Source organism: Polyodon spathula, chromosome 13, assembly GCF_017654505.1.
Source record: "Polyodon spathula isolate WHYD16114869_AA chromosome 13, ASM1765450v1, whole genome shotgun sequence".
In the NCBI taxonomy this organism is placed as follows: domain Eukaryota; kingdom Metazoa; phylum Chordata; class Actinopteri; order Acipenseriformes; family Polyodontidae; genus Polyodon; species Polyodon spathula.
In genome coordinates, this window is record NC_054546.1 from 879962 (window position 1) to 906549 (window position 26588).

Genomic DNA, 26588 nt, shown 5'->3' on the forward strand with positions numbered 1-26588 from the left:
CTGCGATTCCGTCGCGGATCGATGATGAAACCGGCACCGCTTGGAACGCAGGGTATTGCAGTTTGTCGCGTCACAATGTGTCTGGTTAATATCAATTATTGATAAATTATAATACACAGAAATACATATCGAAGAAAAACAACGGGTTTATACTTAAATAATGCAGCACTAGTTGTTTTTTTTGTCTTCTTTTTGTCTCTGTGCTTTCTGCTGATTCCTTAAATGACACAATGATATAATTGATGTCCTCCTAGAATACCCTGGGCTATCTCCTTGTCATGAAAGTCGTGGCTCCATAATTATTCTGTCACTCACTGGTGCTCTGAGGCCCTGTCAGGTTACCTTGAAGAGCATTCAGACATACAGATGGGATTTGATCTTCAAACACACTGCAGGCCATGTTGTATCTCCCTGGGAATGGCAAGGGACAGAAGGATAGCTTTCCTTACATGTAGGTCTAGAGGTTACCCAAGAAAATGTGTTCTGCAGTCTAGACACAAACACCAGAGGTAACTCATCTTCCATCTCTTCTGCAGCCTCCTCAAGACTGCTGGACCAAGAAAGCGTAAGGTGCTGGTGCAGAATACAAAGGGAGGTCTTGAAAAGGGTTTACGAGTGACCCTCCTTGAATAAGAGACCAGACAAGGCACGTCAGTTGTTGCTGTTGTTCTTTATATTTCAGCATCCGTCAGCATAAGTTTTCTGAACTGTTCCAACCTATGGGTCTGTAACCAGTTTCCTTTTGTTGCTTGACTTCATCTTACAATGATCATCTTACAAAAGAACTAAAATAAAAAAAACTGAATACATTGGGCAGCCAGTCATCCCCTCTTTGAGTAAAGGTTAGCCAGTCTCATTCCTTCTGTAGTCTTTCATTTATACTGATAAAAGACTGACTTTGTTTTCTAGGGTCCTGTTCACCGAAGCTTTAGCTCATGAGCTGTTTCAAGAAGCCAATGGCATAAAAATCAAACTGTATTTTTAGATTTTTGTTTTTAATTACTCATGTTTTGTGAATAGGGACAAGAGAATTGAAAGATGAAAAACGACAAGACTACCCAGTTCATGGGTAATGAAGAAGACTTGTGTTCTTCATACAATTTGTCACTTCTGTTTCACTGGGAGATCGAGAGGAACTTATTTTACAATTCAGACTCTAAAGGTATGCTTCCTGTGCCAGAAGCACCTTGTCAGTCCAGCTCCACTGATGAAACCATCTCTGCTCTCTCTTTTGTGAAGCAACAGCTGGGATTGTGTTTGCTCATTAGTAGTTGTCAGTCCCAGTAAAGGCAGGAGAAGTATATCCGTTTACATTCCCGTGGAGCAGCACAGCGGCAGATGGGGCTGCCATTTGCAGTCAGGTAAAGCATCTTTCCAAAGCGTCCTCAGGGACTAATGATTCCAAAAATAGATGAAGCTCCCACAAGAACACTGGCAGAATCAGAATGTCTGAAAAAACAACTAAAAAACTAACATGAAACAGCTGCGATTAAACTGCGAATAAATTAAAATATTATTGAACAAACACCTCACGAAGCAGAAGTGCTGTATAACGGTGTAATGGTAGCTAAACACTGAGCCCACTGTGCACATGCTTCTTTTATCACAAACTGACGCCTATGCCTTACACATTCTCAGTTTAACCACACAAAACGTGTTCAGAATTGTTTATTGAATCTGCAGAAGCTTTTAGGCATGCATTTTTCATGGAGTGACCTTCATTCACAGCAGGGCTAATTCTTCCAGTGCATTTCCTTATTTGCCACATACCTGTCTGTTTAATGAATGCCTTGGTTTGATCACAAAGACACAGTACAAACCACCAGTGATCCCTTGTGTGTATGCAGACTGACAATGGCAGCTATTTCCTTAGGGCTGTAGCTACCTATGATGGCCATTAAGCAACAAAAACTAAATGCAGTAAAACCTTGATTCTCTTGTACATACAGTGCACACCACAGTATGTTATATGTTTATATGTAAGGACAGTTTACCAGTTAACACCAGGCATTAATTGCTAGCCATCATTCTGAAGAATATTGCCAGTATGCAAACTGCCACTTCATTTCAGAGTGTAAAATGGTTTGGTTAGGTTTCTTTGACAGTGTAATAGAACATTAAAGTCGCAAATGCCCTTTGTTGCAAGTGCTTGTGCATGAACATATAGATAACAGAGTGATGCAAACTGGCAACCGTCCACTAGCGAGTCCACTCTTCAACATGCAATAGCTCTTATGTCTCCACGCTCTATGGAATAGGAATCACAGGCTTGGTTTTGTGATGTGATAACCTGCCTTGGCTGTATATATATTTTGATATTTGGATGAGGGTTCATTGAACTATATTTGCATGTTGATAATAATGTCTTTTTTTGTTGACATTTAAGGATCAAATGATCACATTAGAATGCTAATTTCCTCATAGAGTTTATATTGTCATTGTTAATTGGTACTGTAGTATTGACATTTATTAAATTCACCCAAACACAATGAACAAGGATTTAGTAGGGTTGTTGTAGTAGATATTACAGTAATGCTCTATTACTGCACAGGACTTACTGAATTCATGCCACATACAAAGCATAGCCCTATTTAATTCAAAGTCCATCCTCAATTAATCATGAATAGCAGTGGCCACAAAATCAATTTTCCAAAAGAATATCTTAATGGAATGTATGATGCAGCAATTTTCAACGTGGCTAAAAGGCTAACATCCTTACGTGAATATTATTGGTACAATAGTCAAATATACAATTAGGACACCAACAGTGTTAGTTTTGAAAAGCCTTATTTAAAAGTGAAACATGACAAACTGTGTATGTATTGTACAAAAAAAAAAACAATGTATATTGGCTTTAGAAGCAGGCACACATTTTAATATCTGAATAGGAACAGTCATCTATGTAAATCTGGTGGAAAACCAGTTTCCCCTTCTGAGAAATACTACACTGTATCTGTGCACTGAAATCTACCTCTGGTTTAAAATACTACACTGGATCTGTGCACTGAAATCTACCGCTGGTTTAAAATACTACACTGGATCTGTGCACTGAAATCTACCGCTGGTTTAAAATACTACACTGTATCTGTGCACTGAAATCTACCTCTGGTTTAAAATACTACACTGGATCTGTGCACTGAAATCTACCTCTGGTTTAAAATACTACACTAGATCTGTGCACTGAAATCTACCTCTGGTTTAAAATACTACACTGTATCTGTGCACTGAAATCTACCTCTGGTTTAAAATACTACACTGTATCTGTGCACTGAAATCTACCGCTGGTTTAAAATACTACACTGTATCTGTGCACTGAAATCTACCTCTGGTTTAAAATACTACACTGGATCTGTGCACTGAAATCTACCTCTGGTTTAAAATACTACACTGGATCTGTGCACTGAAATCTACCTCTGGTTTAAAATACTACACTGTATCTGTGCACTGAAATCTACCTCTGGTTTAAAATACTACACTGGATCTGTGCACTGAAATCTACCGCTGGTTTAAAATACTACACTGGATCTGTGCACTGAAATCTACCTCTGGTTTAAAATACTACACTGGATCTGTGCACTGAAATCTACCTCTGGTTTAAAATACTACACTGGATCTGTGCACTGAAATCTACCTCTGGTTTAAAATACTACACTGGATCTGTGCACTGAAATCTACCTCTGGTTTAAAATACTACACTGTATCTGTGCACTGAAAACTACCTCTGGTTTAAAATACTACACTGGATCTGTGCACTGAAATCTACCGCTGGTTTAAAATACTACACTGTATCTGTGCACTGAAATCTACCTCTGGTTTAAAATACTACACTGTATCTGTGCACTGAAATCTACCGCTGGTTTAAAATACTACACTGTATCTGTGCACTGAAATCTACCGCTGGTTTAAAATACTACACTGGATCTGTGCACTGAAATCTACCTCTGGTTTAAAATACTACACTGGATCTGTGCACTGAAATCTACCTCTGGTTTAAAATACTACACTGTATCTGTGCACTGAAATCTACTGCTGGTTTAAAATACTACACTGTATCTGTGCACTGAAATCTACCGCTGGTTTAAAATACTACACTGTATCTGTGCACTGAAATCTACCGCTGGTTTAAAATACTACACTGTATCTGTGCACTGAAATCTACCGCTGGTTTAAAATACTACACTGTATCTGTGCACTGAAATCTACCGCTGGTTTAAAATACTACACTGTATCTGTGCACTGAAATCTACCGCTGGTTTAAAATACTACACTGTGTCTGTGCACTGAAATCTACCTCTGATTTAAAATACTGGTGGCTACAGATTTGAAATCATTCAGTTGTTTTAAATGTCAGTCAATAACATAACCAAGAAACAAACATGCCACCAGATTTCCTACTCTCTATTAGCCAGTAACAATAGTGTCAGTCCAGGAGACATTACTTTAGATATTAATTAGACAGCATTGAATTCTGTCTGCTCTACCCTGCGAGTCCCTTAGTATCAAGGTCTATTCCTCTGAAAAGTGAAAATTGAGAGGATTGTGTTGAAAATAAATTAAACAGGCTTTAATAGAGCGAACAAATGCAGATGCATTTCGTGGGGGCCGTGGAGGACCTTTGGATCAAGATTAGGGTAGCAGCTTTTAAAAGCCACATCCCTAGTGTTGCAGATTGCATACATTCACACGCTTACCCTGCTTGAGAGTGGGCCCAAGAGACACAGGGATTTGTGAAAATGAGAGCATTTGTATTCAAACACTGACACAGTGCTACCACTTATGAAGATGCAATTATCATCAGTTATGCAGCTTATCAGCCTCTTTATCTTTAACTCAAAAACCAGTAAATATTACTGTTTTATTTTCATTCAGACGTTGCAAGCTACACCCAGCTTCAACCTTTATATTCTGTTTCAAATACTGGTAGATTCATTCCAATTTACATTTATACTAACCATGATGTGGGACTGCCTTGTGTTTGTCCCATGTTACAAATGGATGACACTTACCCTTTCAAAGATTCATTTTAGATAGGTTTGGTGCCATTTTCAGTCCACCCTGATTTATCTTCGGGACACATTCATTTACTAAATCTTTCCAAATTAGTTGCAGTGCCAAGCAGGCTGGTGATGCATACTTGTGTTTGTCGTTGGGATTTCAGATGAGAGCACAAGTTTCTACTCAACTGGTGGTTGCAGAGCATCGATTTTAACTCTTAACTGACCAGACAGCAAGATACTGTCATTCCGCCTGTAATCAGGAAAAACATAAATATCAACAAACCAAAACTGAGATTTTATCTACAATGTCAGTCCTGATCAATGTTGTTTCTCAGCTGCCTCTCAGCAAAGCCAGACAGTTAATGCACTGCAATTGTAAATCATGCATAACAGCACTTGAAGAGAGATAGGCATCTGTTTCTATTAGAGAAGCTGTCAGTTTCTAGATGTTGATTTACATAGATGGCTGTTCCTATTCAGATATTAAAATGTGTGCAAATCTGTCCAGTAGTTCAATTAATTATATACAAATAGGTATTGGATTAAGATTAAAAATCATGTCAGACACTTGGGCAATAAGAGGTTCAAAAATAATATGAATCCTGCACTGCTAACACTCGAGCAGTGTTTCTGAATATGAATCCTGCACTGCTAACACTCGAGCAGTGTTTCTGAATATGAATCCTGCACTGCTAACACTCGAGCAGTGTTTCTGAATATGAATCCTGCACTGCTAACACTCGAGCAGTGTTTCTGAATATGAATCCTGCACTGCTAACAAACAAGCAGTTTTTCTGAATATGAATCCTGTACTGCTAACACACAAGGGCTCTGTCTGAATATGAATCCTGCACCGCTAACACACAAGCAGTGTTTCTGAAAATGAATCCAGCACTGCTACAAACAAGGGCTGTGTCTGAATATGAATCCTGCACTGCTAACACAGAGGCAGTGTTTCTGAATAAGAATCATGCACTGCCAACACAGAAGCAGTGTTTCTGAATATGAATCATGCAGTGCTAACACACAAGCAGTGTTTCTGAATATGAATCCTGCACTGCTAACACACAAGGGCTGTGTCTGAATATGAATCCTGCACTGCTAACACACAAGGGCTGTGTCTGAATATGAATCCTGCACTGCTAACACACAAGGGCTGTGTCTGAATATGAATCCTGCACTGCTAACACACAAGCAGTGTTTCTGAATATGAATCCTGCACTGCTAACACTAAAGCGGTGTTTCTGAACATGAATCCTGCTCTGCTAAGACACAAGCGGTGTTTCGGAATATGAATCATGCACTGCTAACACACAAGTGTTTTTTCTGAATATGGCTGTTTATTACATGCTTATTAAATCAAATGAGATGGTGATTTATTTTTATGTCCTGGTCAGTGCACATTTGTAGGCAAAATCCATCCTTCTGGTATGGATAGGGCAATTCTTCTGTGTGGCTGAACATATGGGACAGACTGCCAGACATTCAGATGCCATTAGAATTAACATGACCTGCCAGGTCTGGAGAAGACACATACAGCATTTATTCAAGTATACAGAGTGTACCTGTTCCTGCTAAATAATGCAATTACCTCCAAAGCAACCCATTCTCTAGACAGAATAACTAAGTAATTTATTGAATCCCTGCAGCAGAACCCAGGACTGGTAAAATCAAATCCTATAGTGCTTATTACATTAAGGTTGCATACCAATAAATTGCATACACTGGCCAACTTACTAGACCAGTTCGACTGCATCTAATTGTACATGAGTGCACAGTGCCAACTACTGGTCAAATGTTGCAGTATTAACTTATAATTATTTGAAATCTGCAAACAGCACTTAATTTGGTCTATTTTAATTTTACCTCAGAATACACATTTACTACACAAATACAGCCATACTACAAAATGATTTGGGCCAGTATCTTTAAATTGATAGCATTTAACCACGGACTTCTTTTGAAACAGTAACCAGATTCAAAATTATCAATACAATGCATCAATGGGAAATCAATCACATTTTTAAATTAGCCTCACACTCTTGCCTACAGAGAACATGGTATTAGATGCGGAGTGAAATTATGCAGGTCACAAAGCACTGCTGTCTCTGATTGAAAAGGCAGGTATTCTCTTGTGTGGCCTGCACATTATCACTATATGTACAGTATATTGGGATTATCAATGAATTTTTAATGTAACTGATGATGGGTAATAAAGTGATTATTTATAACAGCAACAATGTAAAGCAAACAGTTTTTTTTTTTTTTTACAAATGAATACAAATTAACAGTGAATTGGAATACACCAGCTTAGGCAGTACAATGTAAAGTGCAGATGTAACTTTTACTTGGTGAACGAGGAAGACAACAGCTTTGCAGGTAAGGGACCTTACTGAAGGCATCATTTAGTATCCTAGAAATTTCTTTATAAAAGCTTAACAATAAACCAAAGATGCTGCATTGGTGATGGTTGTTGTGTTAAATAAATAAAAAGGGTGTTATAATAAAGTTATTTTTGGAAGTTGTTTAAACAAAAACAAAAAAACAAGTCAGTTACTGTATAGCTTGGATTCTTTTGTTTTCGATCAAGAGTTACTGAACCAATAACAATACTGAACATGCTGTCTGACAGATTTTTTTAGACATGCTTCATCAAACGCCTCTTGTGAGGAGTTTGCTGAAGAGACATGTAAAGCACTCAGTAAAGCAATCTCTATTTGCAGAACAGTGTCTAAATGGGCTTATCTGTAAAGTGAAAACTTGTGCAAACAAACTGCTGCTCACTCTCTTGGTTAGTCAGATTTGTGGATTTCTCCAATATCTACATCAGAGGCAAATAATTTAACACCCTTAACCAATACATGCAAAACAATATGAGAACATTTTTTAACACTGAAGGCAACATGGTTGAACTTAAATTATAAAATGTCTGTGCTAATTAAATATACTTATGGTTTTAAAAGAGCAAGTTTATCCAGCAATCTGTGAATCTATTTGCAATATAAATATAATATACCCCCCTTCTACATAAAACCAATACAACAAATTAAAACAGACTGCATAGCATAAACACTGTTGGAAATAAATGTGCACAAGTGAAATTAAAACATTTTCCATCTTTACCAATGGTGTCACTCCAGAACAAGGTCCATTCCTTAATAAATATTTGCATTGTTGGAACACACACTATTACTACAGCAAATGGACACAAAACTCTCTTACAGCGTATGAAACATTTTCAGAATCTTACAGGCTTTTTTTTTTTTTTTTTAAATCAATGTGCAATTTTTAAAACAACAAGTTTGCATAAAGTGGGCAGACAGCCCTAAGCAATACAAAGGCAGTCTCTCGCATTCTTAAAAACCAAACCCCAGAACAACAGACTGCTACCAAATAGCAGACACGGCAAATACAAGAAAGAGACAGACTTTCATGTTCAGGACAACAGGAATGCACAGCAATCATATTCAAGACGGATTTTAGTCTGGTTTGGTTTTGGTTAGTCTCTTGGGTTGCTAAAGGTTAATACTGTAAGTGGCCAATGCTACTTTTTAAACCTCTTATTTTCTACTTATATTCATAGAACTGGGTTACCATTTATGCCAAATCCATGTTTATATCTGCATCTTAATTCCATAAACCCTAAGTGTTACGATAAACATACCGTACTTGACATTATTATACTGGATCTGGAGTCTTCATTTAACATGATGAGACCCATAGCGATTCCTGATTGAGGAGTTTCATTTAAATTGTTTACGGAAAAAAAAAAAAAAAATCTGCTAATATGTTATGCACCTGGTAGAATTCTATCTGTACGTTGTTCACAAAACTGTATCAATGAATCCCTTATATAAAAAGAAACACTCCTATAGAAATAAAATATATCTAAAATCATGCCCATTCCCAAGGCACAGATGACAACACAATGGTTTAACAAAGCAACAGCCCAAGCTAAACAGAAAACAGTTTTTAGCAAACTAAAACTATAACCTGGAACATGTAATGTAATATTCAACAATCACATTATTGATTTATTTTTATAAAACGGGGCTAACAAAGCATAAAAAGTGCAAATGTATGTAGTAATAAACTTTTTCTCTGAATATATGTATATATAAAATCCAATTTGGTCCATTAAAATCTACCACAGTTAAAATCTTTCAGCTTGCACCACAGTACTCCTCTAGTTTTTCCCCCTCATGACATTGACAAACACACATGGCTGTAAAGCACATTCATTAAATAGCAACAACAAAGGTTCATGTTTCAACTGACAAATAATTTTTTCTACCAATTGTTTTGGGTATTCTGTCTGAATTTAATTTTCTTTTTGTGTTTCTATTACCTTAATTACATAAAATCTGTATTCCACACATCGTTTGTAGAGTCTGTTGTCAGTTTGGGTCTATAAGTTGTGTTCTTGTATTTACACTTCTGTCCAGATTCATTTTTTGGGTATAATGCTAAAATAGCTGCACTAAAAATGCTCAAAGGAAAAACAAAACAGAAATCACCTAGCTTTATTTAAAAAGCATTTTTAAGAACAGAGGCAGTTTTTGCACGCAGACCCATGTTTTTTTGGGTGTTTTGTTCCCCCCCCCCCACCCCATTTTCTCACCCAGTTTAAGAAAAATGTTATAAAATAAAAAATGTAAAAAAGACAGCTTGGCATGTTTTTGCACCATATACGTTAAGCAGGACGATACATGTATTGTTGTAAAATCTTTCCAAGACTTTCCAATTCTTTTCAAACTAGTTCCCCTTCTTTATCCTATAAGATATTCACAGGTTCATATTTTAGCTTTTGGTTTAGCAGTTGTAGAAGGTTAAGAACATGACCATTCGTCAAAAAGATGTAACAACTAAAGAATCAGACTGTATCAAAGCCAGGTTGTTAATTGGTGGCCTGTCATGATTAGCAGTCATGAAAAAGGATGGATTTTTGTTAAAGAATGAAGGGCTTCTTAGTTCTGCTCTCCCGACAACTCAATGTAGCACATCTGTTGAGCTTCCAAATTGTCTTGTTTTAAGTATGTGACATTCACAGTGTGCAATACAATGTCCACTATGGCGTTGTTGATGCATGGAATTTAACAAATGCTATTGCTGCCAACTCCTTACAAAACTCCTCCAGGACAATCACACCCTCCAACAAGGTACTGTGGTCAATGCTGCAAAACAAAACAAAAATATTTTTTAGGCTGATGACAATTAACAATGCGTGCTAATAATACCAACATGCTGTAAATTCCCATCAAACAAGAACAGTTCATCAAAACTATCACTAAAAACATACTGTGACTTTATTATTGCTTTTGCAGTGGGTGTTTTCTGGGACCTAGGCCAGACAAACATTTGTGATAAAAGCATTGCATTGTGGGTGAAGCTCAGTAACCCTTGCATATATAAAACTTACACTGCATCTTCAGGGTCCAGTCCCAGCAATCGCTTTCTGACCTGCAGAAGTTTAGGGGTAAAATCTGGTATGCGCTGGATTCTTAACATAAGGTCTCCAACAACCTGAAAATAGCAGGAATAAAAATATGAAATATATATCCAACCTAGTAAGTCACTTATTTGCCATATACTCTGAGGGACATATCCTTGCCTTGGGCTTGCCCTGAAATTACAACAGCATTGAGCACCACATACCATCCTGTAAGTCCACACCTGGATATATATAAATACAAACATTTGCACTATTTAACCTGAGCGCCTACTTCTCCCAAAATGCTAGACCATCACTAATAATGAAAGGAATGCAGGCGATAAAGGTGTGTGATCTTTCAGTCCTGTTCAATTACTTACCCTGACAATCACAGAGAAGAGAGACCGACAGCCTGGAGCTAGGTTGATGTAGGGGTCTAACAAGTACTCGTGTACGTGAGGGTGGGGAAACATGGACAATTTCGACAACACTGAAGTCACTTGTAAATTCACATCATAAGGCTGAAAAAAAACAAAAACATATGGATGATATGCATTCATTATATAATGCAGAAGTGTAAATTCTAAGAATAAAAAAACAGTATCTATCAAAAGAGCAGAAAGGAATTACCTGTATATGTAGCAGTACATTCTACCGCTTAATATAAGCCCTTTGGTCAAATTTTAAATTACAATTTTTGAATTTTTTTAAACAGTTTGTGTGAACTCAATAAGTTTGAGAAGTCGAGTTTGCGGTTACTGTAGTTATTTAGGTTTCGTACCTGATCAAGGATCCTACCCATCCGGTCAAAAAGAACTTTAAGGAAATGCCCCTCAAAGAAAGCAGCTTCCAAATGACACTTTTCAAACATCTTCGGTGCTCCTGGCCACTCCCACCTCGTACAGAAAGCACAGAATTCACGGAACTACAAAATGACATACAAAGCCAACAACCCTGTGCATTAAAAATGGCAAAGTTCTCAATTTCAAATACTTATTTTACATTTTGTAAAAACAGGCTTCTAACAACCTATATCAATCTAGTAGAAAACTGTTTTTTTCAGTTCTTTTTATCTTTGTTTTAGAAGAATTACACTAAACTATCTGTGTATTTAGTTTGTTCGTTAACCAGGATGAAGGCTATGTAGTACGAGATTATTGAATAAAATTATTTTAATAACAAATTATTTTAAATGAACGTATCCACTTCAATGTAGCATTACTCTATGTGGCTATGCTTTATGCGATGGCTGTCACACTGGGTTTAATTTATTCCAATGTAGTTTTCAAACGGTTAAAAGCAATACTGAACAGTGCATAAAAAAACTAAAGTTTTACCTGTCTATGTGCATCTCTGAGGTAGGTATCATAACCTGTGCCTTCTACATGATATGAAGATTTTGCTTCATCAGGGACTAAACAGAGGAAACTATAGGAAGATGCACATTATTATTATACATGTTTTTTTTTTCACACAAACATATATAACACTGTGCCTTTCATTTATAAAAACATTGCCATACCTATTTACAATTTTATGAACCTCTGTCTTGCCATCAGATGTTGTGTGGTCTGGAGTTTGAGGCGGGGATGCACTCAGCCAATCGGCTGATAATCTGTTGCCAGGTGAAAGGTCTGTAAAAAGAGGATCTTCCTCTAGGTCTCTAAAAAAAGAGATTTAACATAAGATTACAACACATAAAACAAGATATGGAAACTGACATGCTGGGGCTGAGAACAACGGGTTCCATACTCAATTTCTAAACATCAACTAACAACATATATCTGGAATATTTAAAATCACAGTGCGGCAAACTAGTGTTATTTTAAAATGTACTGATATTGGAACATTTGGAATTGAAATGTATTTTTGTTTTTTTTTGCTTAATTAGGGGTTCTTTGCTTAGAAAATACAAACCAGGGCTGTCAGTATACATCAGAATGTAATATATAGTTTAAACGCTGACAACTGCACAGCATTTAAACTTTCATAAAAATGTACCAAAAGCACATCCCTAACACCGCTCCAGCGTATATGAAAGCAGTATTAAAACCCTACATGGTTCAGGTGTGTGTAAAAGCAGTATTAAAACCCTACATGGCTCCAGCATGTGTAAAAGCAGTATTAAAACCCTACATGGCTCCAGCATGTGTGAAAGCAGTATTAAAACCCTACATGGCTCCAGCTATTTGTCCGTTTTCCACCACGTCTTTGTCTTCTTGACATGGAGGTTTGTATTCGGTGTAGTTTCTCTCCTCTAAGTTCCTGAGGACCAGGTTGTAAATGATGTGCTCACTGGGTTTTTGTAAAAGGTGCTCAAACATTCTTAGGGTCATTATACTGATCTATAAACAATAAAAGAAAAAGAAAAATATACCTTTAACTGCCAATAATTCCTTAAATTTTAGATATCATGCATCTATACTCCACAATGTGCATTTATATGAAAAGTATGGCTTCATTTTTGTTGCATTTTATAAATTCTTTAAAACTAATAAATGAGAAAATGTCTTTTGAGAAGTTCTTATCAAAATTAGAGGCTCTATTCATTTCATCTCATCACGTCCGGTGTGTTGCGGCCTTTAATGACAAAATAATGATTTAAATAAACTGATAATATATCTGATCCACTATTCATCTTGGAGCTCATATTCTGTTCACTAATGCTCACTTCAGAGAGCCCACTTATTCTTTCTCAGTAATAAGTAAAGATGAAGACGTTATCCTTAATCTATCATGGCAAAGTCTATTGAATTTGATAATTATGCGAATGCCTCACCTCATCTGAAAGATGATCACAATGCTCTATGAGTCGGTGCCTCAGAGGATAACTATTAATGCCTGCCAGTGTTTCAGGCTCTCTCTGTTCCCCCAAAATAAAGTAAACCGTCTCCTGCAGCAAAGCTACAGATGTGACCTGGCGAATGAGACGGTTTAGCAGAGCTGTGGAGGTCAGAATTCCAATTTCAGACCTGAAATAAAAATGCAAACATTTAAATCTGATGGGGAAAGCAAACGTATTTACTGTGCCTAAAAAACAAATAAAGTTAGCAATCCTCCTTTTTAACCTGGATTCTTTTTAATAACTAGACCAACATAAAAAGTACCATCTCAGTATAATAATAACAATAAAAAAGTGCTTCTGCCAAAGCATCAGAACGTCAGCACACCCTTAAGAAATAGTGGAAGTGATATTAGGCTTCGTTTAATGCAAAAATGACAAGTCTGCTTTGGAACTTACGTCTGCATTAACTGTGGCTCCATGACAGAAACAAAGAACCTCTCCCGCACGTATCTTGCAAGTGTTACAGCAGCAGTCTGCCAAACACAAACACAAAAAAAATTGAAAAACTCTGTACAGCAACTGCTATAATTGATTTAAAAAGAGCCTGTACAATATTCTCATGCAAAATGTATGGATACCTTCTGTGCTTCTTTGATAAGCTGATCACAGTAATCCAACCAAGACAGGAAAGAGATGAGGGCTCGCTTTCCTGGGAATGCTGTCGTGTCTTCTTTGCCGCTGTATGCATCCAAACTAATTAAAATGACAAGTTTTTACTTTAGAACTTACAAAAAACAGAGGTTTTAAATTAATTTCATTGTAAAAACTGTCAACTTGTATATTTAGAATGTCTGATTTGTATGGAAATATATATATACGCACACACATACATATATGTGTGTGTGTGTGTGTGTGTGTGTGTGTGTGTGTGTGTGTATATATATATATATATATATATATATCTATATCTTTTAATTGTAATAAGAAATATGTGGAGTTGACAGATGTGTAATAGACAGTTTATGAAAAGACACAGAAGATTATTAATATACCTTTCTCACTCTCTCTCTCTCTCTCTCTCTCTCTATATATTTTATACAATATAAAAACTTGTATTTCTCACCAACTCCAGTTGTGCACAGTGATCGGATTACCTGAAGATATCAGAAACGTGCCTACCCCCAGTTAACTGACTCGACGGTCTCTATATCCAGTGGATCCATTGACTGCGGCAGTGCTTTGTAGAACACAGTCAGCCTTTCTGTAAGAAGCTCACACAGGGCAGTGTTCTCTGTCAGGCACTTGGCAGCTGCTGGCTCTGGCAAACTCACTAACAACATAAGACCTTCACAGGCTTTCACTACAATCCGTCCATCCTGAAAAAAACACAAGAGTTGCTGCTTTAAAAAACAATTAAAAAAACAATTAATTCAATCATTATTCTTGTAGAAATCCATCACGACATCCCCCGCCCACTGTGTACAGATGGCATGCAGCACAGAATGCAACATCATCAGATTCACTAATACATAACCAATATATCCAATATATTTGACATTGAGAAAATAGACATTAAACAGGTATGAGAACATACCCAGGGCAGTAAAGGGTTTACACTTATTTAAAAAAAAAAAAAAAAAAAAAAAAGAAAAATATTACTGCAAGTGTGTATAAAGTGCTTAGCTCCATCCCCATGATTAAACACAAAAAGCACAATCAACAGTCTTTTCATGTGTTAAGACTTTACATTACATCCCCTTAATGAGGAAAACAAACAATTAAAAAACAATCCGGCTCCACCTATTACCATTTCTTTCTATAAAAATATTCTAAAGAAAGCAGTGCAACACTTACAGGGCTCCTTGTTAGATTAAGCAAAGAATTGACTAGACTGTAGTCCTGGTTGGGATAATTTGCACCGGTCTCGCTCTGCGGCAGTATATTCAACGTGTTCACTGAGACAGACTCCTCGGCAGCGGTCTCGCTCTGCGACGGTATATTCAACGTGTTCACTGAGACAGACTCCTCGGCAGCCTCTTGTGTTGACTCAGTTTCATTGTTGGTAGCTGCTCCAGGTTCTCCAGTGACCTTAGTCTGCCCAGTATCTGAAGTGCAGGAAGCGCTGGGTTCTTTGGGTTTTCCCAATATACCTTCTCCAACAGGGATGGAGGACCTGCTTGCACCTGCCTTTGACTTGTTCTGAGAAAGGAAGGGTTAATAATTACTCCAGGAATCATAGATTTAAAATAATCAGTTTTATTTCTCCCCTATTTCTGCTGTTGAAACATGAACCTACTTCCAAAGTGTAGGCACTAGAAAGCAATGTACCAACACACATATGGAACTACTGTATTTTGGAAACACTTGTGTAAATTACATTGAATCAGTAATGTAAAGTGTAAACCAACAAAACTAAACTGAAACAAGCTTGTTTACAAATAATGATTGATTGATGGTACTCATTTTAACAAAAAACACAAGTGTTTTAAGTGCAGAAATGATGTAGACAAAAAAATAAATGCGGAAACTGCTCTTTACAAAAGTATCTTCTAATCAGCCAACTTACATCTCACATACATTCATTTCTGACTCTACAATCTGCTAAATTGGCCAACAGGTACCATTTATATATTTGTATAACCCTTTATAACCCTTATTTTTCTACCTCATTTTGAAATGCCCAAACTGGATACAATCCGCATACTGATCACAAGGACTGCTGATTAAAGGTGACCTCCGTCCCCACTGTCAGACCTTATCTCGCATGCCAAACCAAGGGATGTTACTACTGAACACTGGAGGACAGACTCAGCCTGGGAAGATTCTGACTGGACTGGTAACAAACCCTACCTGACCAGTAGGGGTCACTGCAGTGCAATAAATAACACACAGAGGAATATATCAACACAACAGACATACTGTGGGCCCCAAGCCAAGACCAGCGCAAACAGGGATGGGATGATAGAAATAAAGCAATATGCAGTGCTCAACTATGCATTCACAGGTTCATTTTAAAAGTTATTTACCAATGTAGTTTCTGCAGCCTGGCTGCTCACCTGCCTTCTGTAAGAAGGATCCTGCTTGACCTAACAAACAAGGGTGAAGTGAAACATCAAGCACAGAGACCCCAACGCAAGCTGCTCCAAACACTGACTTAGAATCGTCTATAAGGAACTGTTTACATCCTGAACAATTGTGCTGAAATAAAATATTAAAAAAGTGACAAACAAATTGGTGTAAATCAATTTCATCACCAAAACACTGACTATGTCGGCTTTTTTTTTGGTTATGCGATTTATCACGCTGCTCACTCGCACAAATAAAAATGATAAACAGTGGAATATAAAGTCATAGGGACTGTGACGTTAAAAGACTTGAGGGCTTTTGGTTTAAAAATAAAATAAAATAAAAACATAGGTATCCATACCTCTAAGAAGAAGTTGACCAGGTAAGGGTCTTGCTTCAGCTTTGCACACACTATACAGAGAAATTGGATTTCTTCATTCTCCGTAGGAGCTGTTAGAACCTCTCCACAAAGACGGATAAGTTTCTGTAGAGAAAAAAATAAATAAATAAACAGAATTTAAATTCAAACTGTGATAAAACTATGAACGAATCATTAAAATAAACAAACTGAAGCAAAAAGTGTCATCAACTATATGAAAAAAAAACAGTTATTTCAGACAACTGTAAGTAGTGTACATTTTACAATAAATAGATTTTCAAACAAATTTAAATATTGGTCCCTTACTCACAAAGCTGTATTTGTTTTCTCTGTTAACAAACATATCACCTTCAGTGAAAGCTGATAAACTTTTATTTCAATAACATAATTATTTCCTATTACTTCTTTAAAAGAAGGCGATACTTAAAAGTTAGTATGCACCTGTTTAAATGAAGACACAATAGCTGTACTGCAGTCACAACCTAGACTGAGTAGTGCAGCTGACGGTGTCTTTTTTATGCTTGAATTGTATGAAAACAACACATATGAGTATCACCATCCTCACAGCAGCTCACCTGAACTGGCCTGTGCACATTGATATGGGGAAGCAGGGGCTGACGGATTCTTCCTAGCAGTTTTGTATAGAATGACAGCACCTGCTGCTTCATTCCAGGCGGGCACTGAAAAAGAAAAAATGCTTTTCAACAATGCAAGAATATGAGATTTCCCAAACATGTAGTGTTTGCCAAGTGTTATATCAAGCTGCATTAACATATGGCACAGAAATCAACAGCATTTTAGCAACTGTGAGATGAAAGCATAGTCTCTTCATACAATTACATGCAGACCCTGTACAGACCAAGACTAGAAAACATAAAAGGCTCCTATGTAATCAGTGATGATTAGTAGCTACAAGCCCTAGTCTAGGCGTGCCTGAACTTTACATATTTATTGTGCAATGCAAAAGGAAAAGAACATTGCTTGTCCTCTATGACAACTGCAATGTGCAGTACGTACGAATACTAAGATCTTCACACTTACTGTAACCATCATGTAGAAAACAATACCCACATGTTGACTGTAAAAATGTATTTGTAAATCTTGAAAAGAGCTTCTGGCTCACAGCCATGTTCATGTCTGGGAAAATAAATCTCTACCAAACCCTGACAGCAGCTGTGTTACTTCACACACCGGCAGAAAAAGGCACTTTACTGATGGACTCATTTATTGTTGACAACATTTTAAAATGCCTTGACTCCATTTGAGTGGATTTTGCCACCTAGTTACTTAGTGTGTTCACAAATAAGCCCCCCAAATATTTATGTGTGTATATATGTATTGTTATAAAATACATATATATTTTTTAAAGACCAAAATTACAATAAGTCTCTTTCTTTCTTAGGTGGGAATGATTTTTAAAGTCACTTCTAAATTTTAACACTACATCCTGAGAAAGGTCCTTGTGGTGTAATGCAAGAGTGTGTACTGCTGATCATACAGGCAAGGATGACACGCTGTTGTGTCCAGTATAATGGTTAATAAATCCTCTCTGCTTTTGACTGTGTGTGTACAAACCCCAAACACTTAAAGCTGAGTTGTGAAGCATATAGACAGTAAGTGAGACATAGTGCTTGGTAGCTGGGTGTGAGTCTTACATCAGCTTTGCCCAGCGTGTAGAGGGTCTCCAGGATCTTGTGGTGCAGTAAATACTCCATGCAGGGCCCCGTCTCTCCAGACTCGCGCTCATTCTCCTCCTGTATCAGGATGTGGAGCATCTGCTCCAGATGGGAGGGGATGTTTGTGTCTGTCACTGGGGCTTTATCATCTAGAGCACACAACAAACACTTTTAATTTCAGAGAGACATTTTCCTGTTGCGCTTACAAAGAACTCTGTTGAGGTTGTGCTATCCAATTCTGTACAGATGCACCCCTGTACAGACAAAAGACGTGAGCACGAGGAGCTGTTAACTCCTTACCTGATGTTTCTATATAGTAATGTGTGATTGCCTTCCAGTGGTACACAAAATCCTCTTGCAAGGGAAATGAAGGAGCGAGCTGCAAGAAGAGAAACACCAAGTGTTACAAATAAATGCACTGTGGGCAAGAAACTGTGTTTTAAAATGACAATCCAAAAGAAAGGAAAGAAAACGCATTACTCCTATAGTGTAGCAAAAATAAAACTGGTTACTGTAGAAACAATTAATTATATACGTACTTTTGATGATGATGCAACATTGCTGTTGTCAACCAAAGGTCAAGAAAAAATAAAGATTGTAATTCTACTCTTACAAGATGATAAACTGTGCTATGCAATATGTCTTGCTTCATAAGTACCCGTAGACATTTAACAGCATAATTCATAATCTTGTAAGCAGAATTACAATCTGTATTTTTCTTGACCTTTGGTTGACAACAGCAATGCTGCACAATCATCACTATTACATAAATACTGAAGAGCAAGCCTTGCCCCCATACATGTATTGTGAAACTGTTCAGTAACTAGGCAACCACTTGGACCAAAGGCAGTGATGGCTTGATGGAGTAGTACAGGGAACGAAAAGGTAAATTATGGAAAGTTGTACAAGTTTACTACAAGTTTGACAGGCTCCTGGAGAATGGAGAAAACTGAAATAAATTCACAAGTTCTGCAGTCTCTTTTTTGGAGTTTCCCAGCTGAAGGCAAGTCTTGAAACACACCTCACAAACAGAGTGAATGAAAGGCCCCAGCTGTCCACCTGCTGCCCTATAGTATCATTGTGCTTCAGGGGGTCTTTCTTTATTGTGAGGAAGCTTCACTGGGAGCATTATGAATGCCAGAAATCAGACTCAAGCATACTACATGCGCTATATATATATATATATATATATATATATATATATATATATATATATATATATATATATATATATTATAGGCATCGTGTGGGGAGTGACTCATTTATTCTCAAAAAAGCCATTTGGAGCCAGAAAGCTTTTGTGCCTGGAATCGGTATTGGGTTTTGGTATTTCTAAATTGCAAAGGCAATTTTTGTGATGATGAAAACAGAACTTTTACAATTACTAAATGTCCCATTCAAATAATAAAAAACAGTAAGTTTGAAAAAAAAAAAAACGCCAAAAAACCCTTAATTTACTAAGGGATCATTTTCCATTATTAACGATGCATAAAGTTGTTTTTTTTTTTGTTACTTTTTTTATTAATAGAACGCATTAAAAAATAGAAATATTTGTGGAGGGAAGTTTGCATATGGCGAAATCGAGAAGTGCTTTCGTTTCATAATGAATTCAAAGGGGTATTTCCACCTGTCTTGAACACCTAGACTGTAGTACTAAAAGGATTCATAACAGGTTCTTCATTTAGGGCAAGCTGTAGTACTGAGTGTATATTACTGGTACACAGCCCTGTCTCTGTCAAGTGAAATTTAAACACTGAAGTTGGAAACTCTTTGTGTTACAGCCTTTATATTCCAGAGAACATACTGTGGGTTTTTTTTTTATGTTTGTTATATATTTCTATAAATGAAGTATTTCCCGTTTCGTAACACTCGAATTAATTCATAAAAAGGGCCAGCAATTAAATAGTAACGCAAATATAAGGGAAACGACAATTACTTGATGCCGACCAATTATTAGGCTTTTTTTTCTTCACAAATGACGTGTTTACCGGTAAGTGTCATTTGAAAAACAAAGAGTTTAACAAACAGAAGAAATGCCAATAAATTACATATTTTACTTTTTTTTTTTTTTTTTTTAAACCAGTCGTCCGGTAACGATAGAACAAATTTAAAAAACTGTCACCTTAGGCCCATTGCACCCCGGACTCGATTCGAGTCTTAGCCGTTGAACCTCCGCCTCCTGCGGCTTGTATGCTGTGCAAACTTACCGCCTCGACTGCGTGCTGGAGGATGGAGGTGAATTTGGAAAACATTTTGTTTTTGGACTGCAGCAGTTTCTCACGAGAAGATTTAGAGAATTCCTCAATCTTCTTCCTGTTGGTGCCGCCGCGATCCAGATTGGAGGTATCATACAGCAACACTCACCACAAGAAAGAAAAAAGATTACAACAATAAAATAACAAACGAGAAGACACACCGCAGCATAGCCTGTGCTGGTTACACTGTAAACACTCAAGCCTTCTCTGAGACACCGTGGCACTTGGAAAGTAATGCATACCGACTGACCACCAGAGGGCCTCAGGAGAATAGCCCTTCTTCACTGCCACCTATTGAAAATAACTGGACACGTCAAAGAGTAAATAGCATTGTTAGTAAGTGAATCATATTTAGGGTACCACTGAACTTCTGAGAAGGATTGCTCATTAAAATCAATAGCATAATCCCCTCTAGTGTTGCTGTAAATAGTTTGTGCTGGTACTATGTGAAGGGTGGTTTGAATCACATTTGAAGCTAGCTGCTAATCTTGGCTAGGCTCCCCATAGCTTGGTAACATGCATTGCTTAGGGTAAGTGGTTAAGGAAAGGTTACTGGCTTGACAATCGAAAAGGCACCATTCTAATGGGGGACTTCCACATTGGTTTATTCAATGTATCTTTAAAAGTAACACATATTCATATTTTATTTAAAAAAGCCTTCAGACAAAAGAGGGAGAATTGGCAGGTCTGTAAATGAAGAACAGCTGCAGGGATAGTACAACACACCACAGCAACAACTGATGCATTGGAACTGCATTGCAGTTATATTGCTCTGATGGGCAGGTACAGTGCAGCTAACCTGAACTGCATTGCAGTTATATTGCTCTGATGGGCAGGTACAGTGAAGCTAACCTGAACTGCATTGCAGTTATATTGCTCTGATGGGCAGGGACAGTGCAGCTAACCTGAACTGCATTGCAGTTAGATTGCTCTGATGGGCAGGTACAGTGCAGCTAACCTGAACTGCATTGCAGTTGTATTGCTCTGATAGGCAGGTACAGTGCAGCTAACCTGAACTGCATTGCAGTTGTATTGCTCTGATGGGCAGGTACAGTGCAGCTAACCTGAACTGCATTGCAGTTGTATTGCTCTGATGGGCAGGTACAGTGCAGCTAACCTGAACTGCATTGCAGTTATATTGCTCTGATGGGCAACAGTGCAGCTAACTGCCTTGCAGTTGCAGTTATATTGCTCTGATGGGCAGGGACAGTGCAGCTAACCTGAACTGCATTGCAGTTATATTGCTCTGATGGGCAGGGACAGTGCAGCTAACCTGAACTGCATTGCAGTTATATTGCTCTGATGGGCAGGCTAACCAGTGCAGCTAACCTGAACTGCATTGCAGTTATATTGCTCTGATGGGCAGGGACAGTGCAGCTAACCTGAACTGCACTTCAGTTATATTGCTCTGATGGGCAGGGACAGTGCAGCTAACCTGAACTGCATTGCAGTTATATTGCTCTGATGGGCAGGTACAGTGCAGCTAACCTGAACTGCATTGCAGTTATATTGCTCTGATGGGCAGGGACAGTGCAGCTAACCTGAACTGCATTGCAGTTATATTGCTCTGATGGGCAGGGACAGTGCAGCTAACCTGAACTGCATTGCAGTTATATTGCTCTGATGGGCAGGTACAGTGCAGCTAACCTGAACTGCATTGCAGTTATATTGCTCTGATGGGCAGGGACAGTGCAGCTAACCTGAACTGCATTGCAGTTATATTGCTCTGATGGGCAGGGACAGTGCAGCTAACCTGAACTGCACTGCAGTTATATTGCTCTGATGGGCAGGGACAGTGCAGCTAACCTGAACTGCACTGCAGTTATATTGCTCTGATGGGCAGGGACAGTGCAGCTAACCTGAACTGCATTGCAGTTATATTGCTCTGATGGGCAGGGACAGTGCAGCTAACCTGAACTGCACAGTTATATTGCTCTGATGGGCAGGGACAGCTAACCTGAACTGCATTGCAGTTATATTGCTCTGATGGGCAGGTACAGTGCAGCTAACCTGAACTGCATTGCAGTTATATTGCTCTGATGGGCTACAGTGAAGCTAACCTGAACTGCATTGCAGTTATATTGCTCTGATGGGCAGGTACAGTGCAGCTAACCTGAACTGCATTGCAGTTATATTGCTCTGATGGGCAGGTACAGTGCAGCTAACCTGAACTGCATTGCAGTTGTATTGCTCTGATGGGCAGGTACAGTGCAGCTAACCTGAACTGCATTGCAGTTATATTGCTCTGATGGGCAGGTACAGTGCAGCTAACCTGAACTGCACTGCAGTTATATTGCTCTGATGGGCAGGGACAGTGCAGCTAACCTGAACTGCACTGCAGTTATATTGCTCTGATGGGCAGGGACAGTGCAGCTAACCTGAACTGCATTGCAGTTATATTGCTCTGATGGGCAGGTACAGTGCAGCTAACCTGAACTGCATTGCAGTTATATTGCTCTGATGGGCATACAGTGCAGCTAACCTCTGCAGTTATATTGCTCTGATGGGCAGGTACAGTGCAGCTAACCTGAACTGCATTGCAGTTATATTGCTCTGATGGGCAGGGACAGTGCAGCTAACCTGAACTGCACTGCAGTTATATTGCTCTGATGGGCAGGGACAGTGCAGCTAACCTGAACTGCACTGCAGTTATATTGCTCTGATGGGCAGGGACAGTGCAGCTAACCTGAACTGCACTGCAGTTATATTGCTCTGATGGGCAGGGACAGTGCAGCTAACCTGAACTGCACTGCAGTTATATTGCTCTGATGGGCAGGGACAGTGCAGCTAACCTGAACTGCACTGCAGTTATATTGCTCTGATGGGCAGGGACAGTGCAGCTAACCTGAACTGCACTTCAGTTATATTGCTCTGATGGGCAGGGACAGTGCAGCTAACCTGAACTGCACTGCAGTTATATTGCTCTGATGGGCAGGGACAGTGCAACCAGAGGCTGAATTTCCTTCAGATACCGCTACATACTGTACTGTAGACGTGTACCACAGAGGCACCTTGTGATCATCTTTGATCAGATAGTTCAGTATTTGCTGTACTTTTATTCTTTTGCTAGAGAAGTTACCTCTGGTGGAAAAACTGAAACAGACTTCCAATGTAAGTTTAACACAGTGATACTAATGATGTCATTGTAGTTGACTAAGATAATAAAGCTACTGTATCAACACCATTTTAAAAGGTACCCCTCTCTTAACACGGTTTGTTGCATGCAGTCATTGAGAGTGGTTCACTGTACTGTTGCTCCTCTGTTGAAATTACAGTAATAGCCCTAATCTCTCTGCTCTAACTGGCTGCAATCTTCAAGGTCTTTGTTGTTGTTTTAGTTTTTTTTCTAATTTTCACTGAGAGGTCACAGTGTCACTAAAGAAGACATTTAGCATTCTGTCCATAGCATTTAATAAAAACCAATGAAGGAAGAGGTTTGGGAAGATTACAAGAGATGGAGGGTATGATGATGGCTTTTTCAGTGTTAGCAGTTTCTTTCTGAACCACTAGATGGCGCTTCAGTTTAGACTTTAAAAAGCCAGTTTCCCCTAGAAAGCTGTTCGGTTATGTAATTAGAAACTAGCAGTCAAATCTAGAGCATGCAACGTACCTATCTAAAACAAACAGACTGGAAGTAATATAGGTAAACATCTGAAGAGGGTTGTTTACCAAGTTAAATACTGCATGGTTTATACAAATTACCCCCCCCCCCCTTTTTTAGCTGTATACATAAACGTTTTGCTGAAGCAAGTTATTTGAAAAAAAAAAAAAAAAAGCCTGACTGATTAAACTAATACGGTCCAATTACAGACATGAATTTAAATCAAACAATCCCATTTTTTTTTTCACTTGAATGTATAATTGTCTATTTATACTCTGAAGGCTACAGGCAAGTGTGTTATTTTAAGCTTTAGCAGAGGGCGGAATCAAAACGCGCCAACACAACGTCTGATTGAATTCATGGAACTGGAAGAACCCTTCTCATGCATATAATGTGATGTGGATGCTTGGTTGTGTTTGGGTGGTAAAATCGTTTTTGCTGGGTGTGAAAGTTCCCACCACACATTGAAATGCATTGAGCGTCATGCAGCTAGATTTTAAGGCTGTTCGGCTTCACTGCGTTGATCTGTGATGTGATTGGCTGCGGTACTGCTGCTCTGTAAATATTCTAACTGCTTGTTTGTAATACTGCACTTGTAATAGCAAGAAGGGATCTCAATTAACTCAATAATTCAATAATTGATTGGCTAATTTGCCAACCAATCAAGACTCACGTTGCTTGACTTGAGTGAAAGACAATGGCCCCGATATTCGAAGCAACGCGCAATCTCCGTGCACAATCTGTGCCTAGAAAAAAATGGATGTTTTGCAACAGGGAACAAAGCATTTGCGCAAAATTGCAATATAGCAGTTTTTTGTTCAATTCGCAAATGTGCTCGGTCTATGTTACATACTGTACTGTAGCCTACTGCTGATATGGACGGAACCTTGGCGAACCGCTGGGTGTTTTCCATTGTTGTGCCTTGGAAAGCTCCTGGGTTCAGTGCTTGAGTGAGCGCGGAGTGGTGTGCGCGGAGTTAAGGTTTGCATTTTAAAAGCGTTATTTTGTGCCTTGCAAAACTGGTTTTGTGCTTGGCGCATACTTTCGAAAATGGCAGTATCACGCAAATTGTCGACCACTCCCCCCACATTGCGCTTTGAATACATTATATTTGTACACAGCGCAGAACGGACTGTGCCACGCAAAATACGTTTCGAAATGGCAAATAATGGGCGTTAAACCTGGAACAGGAGCGACCTCCCTGACCTTTGATGTTCTGGTTGATATAATTTGGCACATTCCTAGGGTTGTCACCTAGTTCCAAACTATGGAAAAACATTGGGAGTCTAACAGATCAGCACTCTTATGTTTAAAATTCTTAAAATTTCTGACTGGGGCAAGAGGGAGGCTCAGGGTGATACATTGATTTGGGCACTGTAAAGTAAAATTATATATATATATATATATATATATATATATATATATATATATGTGTGTGTGTGTGTGTGTGTGTGTGTGTGTGTGTGTGTGTGTGTGTGTGTTTTATGCAGTAAATTAATTTGTACAGGGTTCACATTTTTACTGATTACATGGATATATTCATTCCAATGAACATGTCACAATTGATTAATTTAGCTGGTGCTGAACCCAGTATGCGCATATGTGTGTATCACGGACTGCAACCAAGCATACCTGTGTGAAACTATATAGCCTTCTTTCTGCCTGTATGCATATGCAATAGCTATTCATGTGCGAAGTTCACATGTTAGGCTGCTTTCCACACAATTCATATGAATCACTCTCAAGTCGTAAGCCATTGTAAAATAATGTAACTGTAAACCCAATACAGAAATACAGTGCAATACAGCATACAGGCACGTTATGTGACTGCGCATTCCTCTGGTGCAACCTCTTCTGCGTAAGAAACCAATACGTGACACACTTAACTTGTTCTGTTAGTTGAAATGAATGGGTGAGTTACACTTGCTGCAAACCCCATAAGCAATGGTGTAAGACCTACTGCTTTCTGATCTGCTGTCGTTGTGCATTTCTCTCCTATTTAGTGGCATGGAGTTTCCTTTGTATGAGCTTTTGGAGCATATATTTGCACTTTAACATGGCTACCATATGCGATACATTTGCTCTTGAAAACGGCTACCACCCCATGACGCCCCCCCTTACTTGAACCGTCAGTGCTACAATATGCGATACATTTTAGGTGCGCGCCTCACATCTTTCACAGCGCGTTTTTGCTTGCGCAGCTTTGAATCTCACTCCCATCGTATGACCACCACAGCATATAAAATATGAATGAAGCGAACATTAATGTTTTATTATTTACTGTGCAATTTAATTGCATCTAAAGAAAGGAACCAGCCAGTTATCGCTGCCGAAGAGGACACGCCCAGCTCTGTGCAGTCTGTTTTTGTATTGGCTAGATTCTTTTTTTCACTGTGTT

General features: G+C 38.5%; 1 protein-coding gene across 2 annotated transcripts; it reads right to left on the bottom strand.

The window, feature by feature from the left end:
- Positions 1-6336: 6336 nt before the first annotated feature.
- Positions 6337-20811, bottom strand: LOC121325680 (protein FAM160B1-like). Of its 2 annotated transcripts, XM_041268534.1 has the most exons (18): positions 20542-20811; positions 18635-18713; positions 18314-18483; positions 17234-17338; positions 16641-16763; positions 16240-16299; positions 15068-15412; positions 14393-14589; positions 13852-13966; positions 13670-13746; positions 13208-13400; positions 12604-12773; positions 11951-12091; positions 11766-11856; positions 11210-11353; positions 10809-10949; positions 10417-10520; positions 6337-10171 (listed from the first exon to the last, which is right to left on the bottom strand). In XM_041268534.1, exons 1-18 carry the CDS (start codon positions 20584-20586, stop codon positions 10066-10068), a joined length of 2406 nt encoding a protein of 801 aa, XP_041124468.1. In that variant the 5' UTR covers positions 20587-20811; the 3' UTR covers positions 6337-10065. The 2 variants fall into 2 exon arrangements, with proteins under 2 accessions (XP_041124468.1, XP_041124469.1); XM_041268535.1 differs by lacking the exon at positions 16240-16299.
- Positions 20812-26588: the final 5777 nt, after the last annotated feature.